Source organism: Rhinopithecus bieti, unplaced genomic scaffold (assembly GCF_001698545.2).
Source record: "Rhinopithecus bieti isolate Rb0 unplaced genomic scaffold, ASM169854v2 scaffold_3763, whole genome shotgun sequence".
Taxonomy (NCBI): domain Eukaryota; kingdom Metazoa; phylum Chordata; class Mammalia; order Primates; family Cercopithecidae; genus Rhinopithecus; species Rhinopithecus bieti.
Window position 1 is genome coordinate 1,025,725 of NW_016804379.1, and position 12,531 is coordinate 1,038,255.

General features: G+C 36.2%; 1 protein-coding gene across 8 annotated transcripts in view; it reads right to left on the reverse strand.

The window, feature by feature from the left end:
* DCAF6 (DDB1 and CUL4 associated factor 6) overlaps positions 1 to 12,531 on the reverse strand; it is a 146,464-nt gene that overhangs the window by 68,523 nt on the left and 65,410 nt on the right. For all 8 annotated transcript variants that reach the window (XM_017867583.1, XM_017867577.1, XM_017867581.1 and 5 more), the window contains 3 exons: positions 6,772 to 6,865; positions 5,353 to 5,472; positions 4,547 to 4,807 (listed from right to left, as the gene is read on the reverse strand). In XM_017867583.1, coding sequence (XP_017723072.1) covers positions 4,547 to 4,807; positions 5,353 to 5,472; positions 6,772 to 6,865 — 475 coding nt within the window. The remainder of the gene's footprint in view (positions 1 to 4,546; positions 4,808 to 5,352; positions 5,473 to 6,771; positions 6,866 to 12,531) is intronic.

The following is a 12,531-nucleotide window of genomic DNA, read 5'->3' on the forward strand; positions in this document are numbered from 1 at the left end:
GGAAGGGAAGTAAGAAAAGAGAGAGAGAGAAAGAAAGAGAAAGCAAGCAAGTGGGAGGAAGAGAGGGAGGGGCGGGGTGGGGGAGGGAAGAGGAGAGAGGGGAGGGGTAGAGGGAGGAGGAAGGAAGGGAAGGGAAGGGAAGGGAAAGAAAAGAAAGAATTTGGCACCGAAATGTTTTGGTAACCCGAAAGAAACAAGTAGTACATCTAGAGTGTAACAGTCATCAGGTACTGAGAAAACGAAATGAGATGAGGCTAGAGAGATAGGGAAGGGCAGGTCATAGAAGTTCTTATAGGTCCACAGTAAGGAGTTTGATTGTTTTTCTCTTTTGTAGTTGTATTTCTAAATGCAATTAGGAGCCTCTGAAGGGATTTAAACAGCAAAGTTATATAATCTGATTTAACATTTTAAAATACTCATTCTGGCTCCTGCATGGAGAATACATTATAACGGAACAACAGTAGGTACAGGGAGATCAATTAAGAGACAAGAAATGATGGTGAGATGAAAAGACGTAGGATATAGTTTAGATACAGGAGCGACAGAACTTGCTGATGAACTGGCATGGGACTTGAGGGAAAGGAAGGAATCAAGAATAACTCACAAGTTATTCAAAAAAGCAAATGGACCAAGAGGGAGCCAATTAGGGAACAGGAAGGGTAGGAGGCTGCATTAAGTTTTAGTTTGAACATGTAAATTTACGATGTACAACAATGGGCCAGGTGCAGTGGCTCACGCCTGTAATCCCAGTATTTTGGGAGGCCGAGGCGGGAGGATTGCTTGAGGTTAGGAGTTCAAGACCAGCCTGACTAACATGGGGAAACCCCATTTCTACTAAAAATACAAAAATTTGCTGGGTGTGGTGGCAGGAACCTGTAATCCCAGCTACTTGGGAGGCTGAGGCAGGAGAACTGCTTTATGCTTTAACCCAGGAGGCGGAGGCTGCAGTGACCTGAGATCATGCCACTGCACTCCAGCCTGGGCGACAGTGAGACTTGTCTTTAAAAAAAAAAAAAAAAAAAAAGATGTACAACAGTAACAAAAAAATACTGTCAAAATAGCAGTCAAACACAAGGGTCTGGAACTCGGGGTAGAAGATCAGACTGCTGATACATACTTGTGAGTCATCAATTTACGAGAAATATTAAAAGCTATGGGGAACTGACACAATCACCCAGAGAAAAAGCATATGAAGAGAAGAGAAGAGAGCCAGAACTAAGCGGTTCGATTATAATATTCAGAAGGAGATAGAACAAGAAACATGAACAACAGTTACTGAAAACCCACCAGAATTAGTAAGAGTAAATAGGCAAATATGATATCATAGATGCCAAGAAAGGAAAGTGTTTCAAGAAGGAGTGACAGCCTATGTTAAATGCAACCGGGTCGAAAATTCTAGTAAGGTACTAACAGAGAAATATCCTCTAAACTGGTAAATGTCACTGGTGACTTTGATTAAAAGTTTCAGAGAAAACCGGTGTTGAAAAGCAGATTGGGGTTGGTTAGTAAGGATAATAAGATGATAATAAGGTCAATAAGAAGGATGGCAAGAAAATAGAGATAGCATCTATCAACAACTCTTCTGAGGATTCTCATTATGAAAGCAGCAGACAAGTAAGGCAGTAGCTGAAGGGGAATGTGAGATAATTAAGACAAAATTTTTAAAGAAAAGAGATAATAAGAGCATGTTAAGGCCAAAAAAACCAATCTGGGAAAAAAAAAAAAAAAAAAGGCAATGATAATGCAAGAGAAGAGGCAAAGTCTTTGAGAAGCTGGAAAGGGATGGCAACTACATTGACTAGCTTTTGATAGGAGCAGACACATTTCTTCCAAAATGTGTTTCTGCTTCTATCACAATGTAAGTACAGATGTTGGAAAGCTTGGAAATTATTGATAGTAGGAAAATGAGTACTTTTATTTTCACTGTGAATGAAAGGTTAGACTCTGGAAGTGGGGCAAGGATGAAGGGGAGTATTAAAGTTTGAGAGACATGAAGGTGTAAAATAGTCATTTTGTACAGCTGGAGAGCAACAGTGTGAGACTGCTCTGATACAGTGTTGAGCACCCATTGAAATTTGTGGTCATAACTTTCTTCACTATCATTCAGTGATTCCACTGTAGACTAAGAGAAGGCAGACAATTAGGTTCAACTAGAGATGGAGCACAGCAAATTTTCATATTCCCATTGTCCCTTTCTTTGTTATCAGTAAAAATGATGGAGGACATGTAAAGCGAAGGGATAAACACTTATATAAAAAGGTATCCACAGCAAGGCGAGTATAGATAGAAGCCTGCTTTATCATTTTCTCTATCTCTATGCAGGGAAATAATAGAAATCATGGTCCTAAGCTGACATTCCCATCTACTACATTCAACCAATGGACAGTTCCCAATATTCACAAACACATTTGGACTTAGGTTATGGCAAATGCAAAAGAGACTGGAGAAAAAACAAAAACAGAAACAAAGTCCTTACTGCTGAACTGTTGAACTCCAGAATAAAGAAAAAGCTGTTATCACAACAATTACAGACATAACCTTTAGATGTTACATCTAACACCAAATCATTTATCTCAATAGTGATACTGTCTTGATAACATGGAAATATTCTAATTATCTATAGCATAATCAACCAAAATTCTCTCAATAATCTCCCAGTTAAAAATATTTCCTTACTTTCTATAAATAATTTATGAGTAAAAGTACTGAGTAGTGTTTCAACAATCATCACATGATCACCAAAAATATTTTTTCTTCAATAATTCAAATGACTGTCACATTTAATACTTACATTAAATATTGAAAGGAATTTAGCAATTTGAAATGCAGTATTAAAATGCATTAAATAGCTTTAAAAAATAAAGTTCCAGGCTGGGTGCTGTGGCTCAAGCCTGTAATCCCAGCACTTTGGGAGGCCGAGGTGGGTGGATCACGAGGTCAGGAGATCGAGACCATCCTGGCTAAGATGGTGAAACCCCGTCTCTACTAAAATTACAAAAAAAATTAGCCAGGCGTGGTGGCGGGCACCTGTAGTCCCAGCTACTCATGGGGCTGAGACAGGAGAATGGCGTGAACCTGGGAGATGGAGCTTACAGTGAGCAGAGATTGCGCCACGGCACTCCAGCCTGGGCGACAAAGCGAGACTCTGTCTCAAACCAAAAAAAAAAAAAGTTCCAAATACTTTACTCATAAATATGTTTAAGAAACAACTAGAATTAGCTGAGATTCAGTGGAAGCTGAATGTAAGCTTGAGTCTTCTTGATAAGTTTTCCTAAAACTTATAATTGATCAAAATGTTCAAGAATATTTCCAAAATGCTATCACTTTAAAATTCTTGCTTTTCCCAATTTTACCTGCTTTGAAACACAAACTTTTAACAACTTCTGCCCTTAACTCCCAAATCTTCCAAAATATTTTATTTTTCCATAAATTAAAATGCTATGTCGACTGAGTATGAAAACCTTGATTCCATAGCTCAGCTTTAGCTTATTATTATGGATAAAATACATACAGTGTTAACAGTTATGTAATTGACTCTGGCTTTTATTCCCATAGAAACTGAAAATGAATTACTAAACGTGGTATATACCGATAAAAGAGTGCTTAAATTAAAACATCCCATATTTGGTAATCTGGCATTAGTTTCCAGAGATGTAAGAATAAAGTGACAGCTTGGCAGCTAAGCTGTTAGAAATTTTTTTATAGGTTTCAGCTTAGGCCTGCCAGCTCATATTTCTAGTTGCTAATAATTCTGGCTCTATATTGAGTAAAATTCTTCCTTAGAAGAACCAAAGAAAACTATGAATAAATATCTTATTGGTTTTTATAATTACATGTATATAGTTTAAAGTGCCAAGTAAACTGTAGATACATCTGTTGAAAATTACTATTATAAATACTAGCACATTCTATAGTTAGGGGAAAAAAGTTGACCATGAGGATTTATAATACTGGGAAGAAAATAGCATTTTAACAGAATGTAGAGGTTTTTTTCACTAGCATCAAGTATCAAGAAGATAAGCATTTTTTCATGTAAATACTGGAGAAATAAATTTTTTGCTAAATTATATGTTGTGGACAAAATACCGTATCAAATCCACTATAGAGAGTATATTAAAAGTACTGCATTATTTGAGGGAAAATAATCAAGAATACAGGCAAAATGAAACTAATACTGATATTTTCATAATCACTTTAATATAGACATAAAACCAAACAAATCTAGAAGATATTTTGGTCTCTAATAATCTATAAATATTTAAGTCAGGCACATTAAACTATGTCAAAACACTATCTTTTGGTACCTGTACTTTTAAAATAATTGTTTCATATAAATTGAAGATTCCTGCTATTTGTTAAAACTCATGCAAGTAAGACATAATTTTTGTGTTTAAGTTACATAACCATATATTACATCTCATTTTGATCATTTATTCCAACAAGAAGTTGATGTGATTTAGTATCTTTCAAAATAGCCAGTAAAGAAGTTTTCATTATCAAAAATCATGAGATGAACCACAGCATACTTAGAGAGGAATATCCTCACCAGACTGATGATGTGTGTGGTGTCCAGATGCCTCAACAGACTGCCTTTGTTCACTGTCTGGAGAAGATAGCAAAGGAGTAGAATGAGGGCTTTCTGTGGGAGATGATGTCGAATGAGCCTGAGCTGACGTTGTAGAGGATGTAGAAGGCTGAAGAAATTGTTCAGGTGGTGTATCTACTTCCATTGCAGTTTCACTCACTTCCAAATCAGGACTTGATGGGACCGTAGGAAGAGTTGAAATATCTGATTGACTTGTTCCACCTTCAAAAAACAGATTAACACAAATTCAAATTTTAAATATTTTCCAAAATCAACAACTCTAAACAGATACATTCAGAAAACACATTTATATTTACACACACAAATATATAATTTCAGTGATAATAACCACTGGTGATTTGGTCCATTTAACAAAATAGGCCAGTCAAGAGGGGTAAAAATTTATCTACAACATATTCCTGTTAAAGCAATCAATCTTTCCAATTACATAAAACTTGTTTATACAAAGAATTTTAAATATTTCCATTCTCAGAGCGCATTAAAAAAAACACTTAAAATGGGGAATCTCAGATTCTTTTACTTTACTTTGAGAAAAGCAAAAGATTATGCACTAGGTCTAATGGCACCAGAAGGGACAAATTATGTCCAATACCTTTTATTCTCTACTACTTCACACCATACAATAAGAACCTTGTGATTATTACAGATGTAAAACATAGTATAATTTACATGATATAAATAAAAACTGGCTTTCATAAGTAGTTTTTGCCAGCTTTCTGATGACTTTAATTAATATGAAAAATTACCTCTGGGTCGAGATCTTCCTCGTCCTCTATTGCTTTGTGCAACCTCACTTGCTTCTTCGAACCATCTTGATAACATATCAGACATTCTCTGCATCAATGACACATTGGGACTCTGCTCTCCTATTACAATATAGGTCTTATCAGTGAGTTTAGTAACAAGTCAGAATCTTTCATTAATACAAAAACCTAGATTTGAAGGGCTTTAAAATGAAAGCATTTTTTAAAAAATCAAATTTCCTAAATAAATTGTACAAATATATATAAATCTATTAGAGCTTTCATCACATTTTATAGTAATTGTTTTATGAGTGACTCTCCATGTGTATGGTAAAGTTTCTCGAGAAGAGGGTTCATCTCTCACTCGTCTTTGCTTATTCTTAGGTACCTCTAAACCTCCCACCTCCTACCTCAACCTAAATTTTTAGTTCTAAGAGTAGCCAGCCAAGAAGGGCTCATGAATTCTAAGTTTAATAAATTAAAAGAAAGGTTTTCCCTCCCCTAAAGCATTATAATGAAGTACAGACACAAAATAGCCTTATATTTTTACATGAAGTTTCCTTAAAGTCAATTTATTTTCATCATCATTTACTATAAGAAAATTTCAGATATTTGAAATTAACTGGAACCACAAAGTATTTTGTCTCCTCCCTCACTCCTTTTCCTCCTGCAAGTAAACAAGTTTTTCCAAGGGCATTTTCAAATTAAAAGTGTAATGTCAAATTCAAAATGTGACAACTCTATTCTATAGTCTTATAATTTAAAATGAAAATCGGTTCTCCTCACATTTTCTGTGAAATCAGAGTTTCTTTTACACTTTACTGCCTTTATATAAATGTAGCTCATATATTGGGGAATATGCTTTTGATCACAAAAGATGTTTCAGAGGTCATTATAGTAAGATTTGGGTTACAGACCAATTTAATAAAACATAATTATACAGAATTATAATTCATAGATTAATTATATTTTCAAGTGTGCTATCTTAAAGCTCCCAGGGTAGTTTCTTATGCTTATCAAAGGCACTTGATAGAAAGAAAAAATATTTTATGTGCTAATATAAAACCCTTAGGCTGAGTTTTCATTTCTCTTAATATCTAATAGAAAGGCAAAAATTGAGAAGTCTGACAACACTCAATGTACTATGGGACAATGGGCATTCTTATACTTTCAGTGGGAATGTAAATTAGCACATCTTTTTTGGAGAGTAATTTGATAACAATTACCAAAATTAAAAGGTACTTATCCAGTAACTCAGCCATTCCACTTCTAAGAATTTATCCTAAGATATATTTGCATAAGTATACTTTTATGTACAAGAATGTTCATTACAGAATCATTTATAATAGTGAAGAAACTGGAAGTTAAAATATGAATTTTAAAATACCATATACAAGGAAAAGCTGACCAAATCATAGTTACCATCTCGTTCTCGTTCACTCTCCGGCCTTGCTCTGGGTCCAGTATCTGACCAATCACCACGAAGTCTCAAACGCTTAACTGGTGGTTGTCGCAACTAAAAAATAAGAACGGGTAAATTCTATGTAAGTTTAAAACTCACCTACTCTACTCTTAAAACATACTTTATGTCTATTTATTTCCATCTCCTGACTTCTTGAGTATGCAAATTAGATCTACATTAAAATATGAAAGACACCGGTATAAGCCACATCAGTCTTTTGAAGCACCCATTCTGAGGATAAATATCCACTGATGTTGATAGCCTATATCTAATATCTTCAACCTAAAGAGTCTGAATGCAACTTTGAAATCATGTATATGTGATTTCTAATCCCACCCGTATCACCTTTCAGCTGACAAAAGGAAGACATTTTTAACCATCTTGAGCCTTAGTTTTCAACTGTGATGATAAATATAGTCTAGGTAAATTACCCACATACCTAATTAATAATGGGAGTCCTCATTATTTTTACTTATTATTGACAATTTACTCTTCGATTCCCAAACAGAATCTATTCCAACCCTTTATGACTTGCCTCAGGCCATCTATTCCATCCTGCTGCCCTCATTCCTGCCCTCTAACAATTTTTCCTCCTACTTCAGAGAAAATAAAAATGACATCATTTTCTTCATCTGAATTCTACAAATTAAGCCTACATCTACAACTTTGTAACTCCTTCCAGCCTTTCTTGAGGGGTGTATTATTTATTCTATTTAAGCCTAATTTCTCCATCTGTGCTTTTTATTTCATTCCTTCAACTCCTTGAGTATCCTGCTTGACCCATTATTCTCTCTTTTCTATACCTACATTCATTTTCTCTCTCAGTTCTTTGTCACAACATGCTAAAGGTTCTTATCATTTTTAAGGAAAAAAAATATTTCAACTTCATAAAACCTCAGTTTTACAGCTACAGTCCTTTCTCTTGCTATCACTTTACTCAAGCTTCTTGAGAAAATTCTATATTCAATCTACCACTCCTCCTTCAATCCACTGTAGTCAATCTTTCCAATGATATCCTATCTTTCCACTAACTTCATTCTCACCAGTCAGCAGTGAATGACCAATTGCCAAGTTCATTGATCAATTATAAAAATGGTCAATAGGCCAGGCGCAGTGGCTCAAGCCTGTAATCCCAGCACTTTGGGAGGCCGAGACGGGCAGATCATGAGGTCAGGAGATCGAGACCATCCTGGCTAACACGGTGAAACCTCGTCTCTACTAAAATACAAAACTAGCCGGGCGAGGTGGCGGGTGCCTGTAGTCCCAGCTACTCGGGAGGCTGAGGCAGGAGAATGGCGTAAACCCGGGAGGCGGAGCTTGCAGTGAGCTGAGATCCGGCCACTGCACTCCAGCCCGGGCGACAGAGCGAGACTCTGCCTCAAAACAAAACAAAACAAAACAAAACAAAACAAAACAAAACAAAACAAAAATGCTCAATAATATGATCAATAATCAACTGCCAACTCAAACAGCATCTTTCAGAGCTTATTTGACATGTTTATGTCACCTATCACTCTTGACTGCTCCCTTTAATGCTTACATTTTTAACTTTTTTTTTCCCCCCAGGCAGGGTCTCACACTCTTTGTCCAGGCTGGATTGCAGTGGTCCCATCCTAGCTCACTGTAACCCCCAACTCCAGAGCTAATATGATCTCCAGCCACAGCTTCCTGAGTAGTTGGTGGATGTGCCACCACAACCAGATACGTTTTTTAAAAATTTTTTAGAGATGGAGTCTAGCTATGTTGCCCAGATTGGTCTTGAACTCCTGGCCTCAAGCAATCCTCCCACTTCAGCCTCTCAAAGTGTTGGGATTATAGGCATGAACCACCACATCTGATCCATTTTAAACATTTTTGTATTGAAATATAATTAACATACCATAATATACATAATTTTAAATTATACAATTCAGTGGTGTATATTCATAAAGCGGTACAACCATCATCATTATATAATTCCAGACCGTTTTCATCATCCCAGAAACAAACCATCATCAGCCACTCCCCACTCATCCCCTGCTCAGATCCTGGTAACCACTAATCTACTTCCTGTCTCTGTGGATATGCCTTTTCTAAACATTTCATATAAATAAATCATACAATACATGGCCTTTTGTGTTTGGTTTCTTTCACTTAGCATTACGTTTTCAAGGTTTATTCATATTGTAGCAGGTATCAGCACTTCATTTTTCATGGCGAATAATACCCCATTTTAGCAAGATATCCTATTCTGTTCATCCATTCGTCAACTGGTTGATGAATAAACTTATTCCACTTATTGGCTATTATAAATAATGCTGAACTGAGCATATGTACGAGTTTCTGTAGGAACATGTTTCAATTCTCTTGGGTATACAGGAGAACTACCCAAAAGAATTGAAACATAGTACCTCATTTTATTCCACTTTGCTTTACTGAATTTCACAGATACTGTGGTTTTTTTTTTACAAATTTAGTGGCAACCCTGCACTGAATAAGAAAGACTATTGGTGCTATTTTTCCAACAGCATGTTCCCATGTTATGTCTGTGTCACATTTCAGTAATTCTCATATTTCAAACTTTTTCATTATTATCCTACCTATATTATGGTGATCCATGATCAGAGATCTTTGATCTTACTATTGTAATTGCTTTGGGGGGCCATAAACCACATCCATATAAGACTCTGAATTTAATTGACAAATGTTATGTGTATTCTGACTGCTTCACTGACCAGCTGTTTCCTCATCTCTCTCCCCTCCTTGAGTCTTCCAATTCCCTGAGACACAACAATAATACTGAAATTAGGCCATTTAATAACCCTACAATCGCCTCTAAGTGTTCAAATGAAAGGAAGAGTCATATGCCTTTCACTTTAAATCAAAAGCTAGAAACGATTAAGCTAAGTGAGGAAAGCATGTTGAAAGCCAAGACAGGCCAAAAGCTAGGCCTCTTGCACCAAACAGCAAAGTTGTAAAAGCAAAGTAAAAGTTCTGGAAGGAACTTTTAGAAGTGCTACTCCAGTGGACGTATGAACGATAAGAAAATGAAACAGCCTTATTGCTGATATGGAAATAGTCTGAGTGGTCTAGAAAGAAGATCAAACCAGTCATCACATTCCCTTAAACTAAAGCCTAACCCAGAGCAAGGTCCTAAATCTCTTTAATGTATGAAAACTGAGAGAGGTGAGGGAGCTGCAGAATAGAAGTCTGAAGCTAAGAGGGGTTGGTTCATGCAGTTTAAGGAAAGAAGCTGTCTCTCTATAACATAAAAGTACAAGATAAACCAGCAAGTCCTGATGTGGAAGCTGCAGCAAGTTATCCAGAAGATCTAGGTAAGATAATTGATCAAAGTGGCTACACTAAACAACAGATTTCCAATGCAGATGAAACAGCCTTCTATCAGAAGCAGAGGCCATTTAGGACTTTTACAGCTAGAGAGGAGAAGTTGATGCCTGGCTTCAAAGCTTCCAAGGACATGCTGGTTCTCTTGTTAAGGGCTTATGCAGTGGTGACATTAAGCAGAAGCCAATGCTCATTTACCATTCTGAAAATCCTAAGGCCCTTCAGAATTATGTTTAATTGAATCTGCTCTATAAATGGAATAACAAAGCCTGGGTAAGGGCACATTTCTTTACAGCATGTTTTACTGACTATTTGAAGCCCACTATTGAGACCTACTGCCCAGAAAGAAAGATTCCTTTCAAAATACTACTGGACACTGACAATGCGCACCTGGTCATCCAAAGGCTCTGATGGAGATATACAAGGAGATTAACGTTTTCATTGCATCCCATGGATCAAAGAGTAATTTCAACTTTCAGGTCTTATTTAAGAAACACATTTTGTAAGGTTATAGCTGCCATAGATAGTGATTCCTCTTATGGATCTGTGAAAAGTCAACTGAACACCTAGAAAGGATTCACCATTCTAGATGCCTTATTAAGAACATCTGTGATTCGTGGGAGGTCAAAATGACAATATTAACAGGGGTTTGGAAGAAGTTAATTCCAACCCTAATGGATCACTTTGAGGGATAGAAGACTTCAGTAGAGGTAGTCACTGTAGATGAGGTGAGAACAACAAAAGAACTAGAATTAGAAGTACAGACTGAAGGTGTGACTGAATTGTTGCAATCTCATGATAAAACTTGAACAGGTAAGGAGTTGCTCCTTACAGATGAGCAAAGTGGTTTCCTGAGGCTCAAACCACTTTCTTTGCTTATCCGTAAGAAGCAACTCCTAGTGAAGATGCTGTGAACATCGTTGAAATGACAACAAAGGATCATTTTCCAAAGTTTAGTAGAGGACTTGGTGTATAGTAGGCACCCAATAAATATTTGGTGAGTTGAGTTTGTCCGAACACTATCAGCAAAGTTTTAGTATAAAACACCAAAACGTGTTAGAATTACAAATAAGACAGGTTATTAATTTCTTCTATGCATACTTCTGAATTGTTTGGTTTGTTATATACGCTTTTTTTTTTTTCCCCTGAGACTGACTTTCCCTCCTGTCGCCCAGGCTGGAGTGCCGTGGCGCGATCTTGGCTCACTGAAACCTCCTTCTCCAGGGTTCCAGGGATTCTCTTGCCTCAACCTCCCAAGTAGCTGGGATTACAGGCACCCACCACCAAGCCCGGCTAATGTTTGTATTTTTAGTAGAGACAGGGTTTCACCATGTTGGCCAGGCTGGTCTCAAACTCCTGACCTCAGGTGATCCACCCGCCTTGGCCTCCCAAAGTGTTGGGATTACAGGCGTGAACCACTGCGCCCAGCCAATAAGCATAATTTAAATCCACTTTCAGCATTATTTTTCTTAATTTAGTTAATGCAATAAACAAGACCAAGGAAAAGGCTCCCAGACAAAAAAAAAAAATGTTCATGACTCAGTCTCTTTCACTCTGATTATATAAATATCTTTTGGCTAAGTATTCTATGGTATCAAAACTAGTTGGCCCACTTAAAATGTCTATGGACTTCCAACTCTCATTATGTAACAATCACAGTATGACTATAACTTTACTTACCCATGTATTTCAAGGGGAAATTTATACAGCAGTAACAAAATGACAGAGCAGATTTCTTGTTTTCAACCAGAATAAACTCAAAAATCATTTTATTAGCCATCATACCCTTCTTCATCAATTTCCTAATTCAAATAAATACACTGCTGTGATAAAAATCTCAAAGTATATTTATAAAGTAATACTGATTTCTTTTCTAATTTTACAGCCCTCTATACCTGAAATTATGAGGAATGAATATAGTTTTGCATCTCATAGGAATTCCAAAATCAGTGTTATTAGTAACGTTTAAAATGTATTAATAGGCATTGAGCCAATACCAAAAAGTCACTGAAAATAAAAATCAATGGTTAATTTCAAGACTTTTACAAGCCAAAGTTCAGAGTGAATAAACACAGAACATTATAAAATAAGAAAGCCAAAATGAAAAACATATTGAGGAAAGAAGCTTAACAGGTTAGACATTTTTCTACAGCTGTATACTGTCAGATACCTTACTTCTACTTTTCCCCTTTTATAAATAATAAATTCATTATCTTTTAGTAGTTTTGTGAAAGTAATTCATTCACCTACTTTTCAATATATACAACTACTTTAACTTATCTTTTTCCCACTTATATTTATTTTATAAAATATACCTAGGGTTAATGTTATAAATCACTAGTATGTAACTGTGAAAGAGGCACAATTGGGAGAGAAAGGGATTGCTGTCCACATAC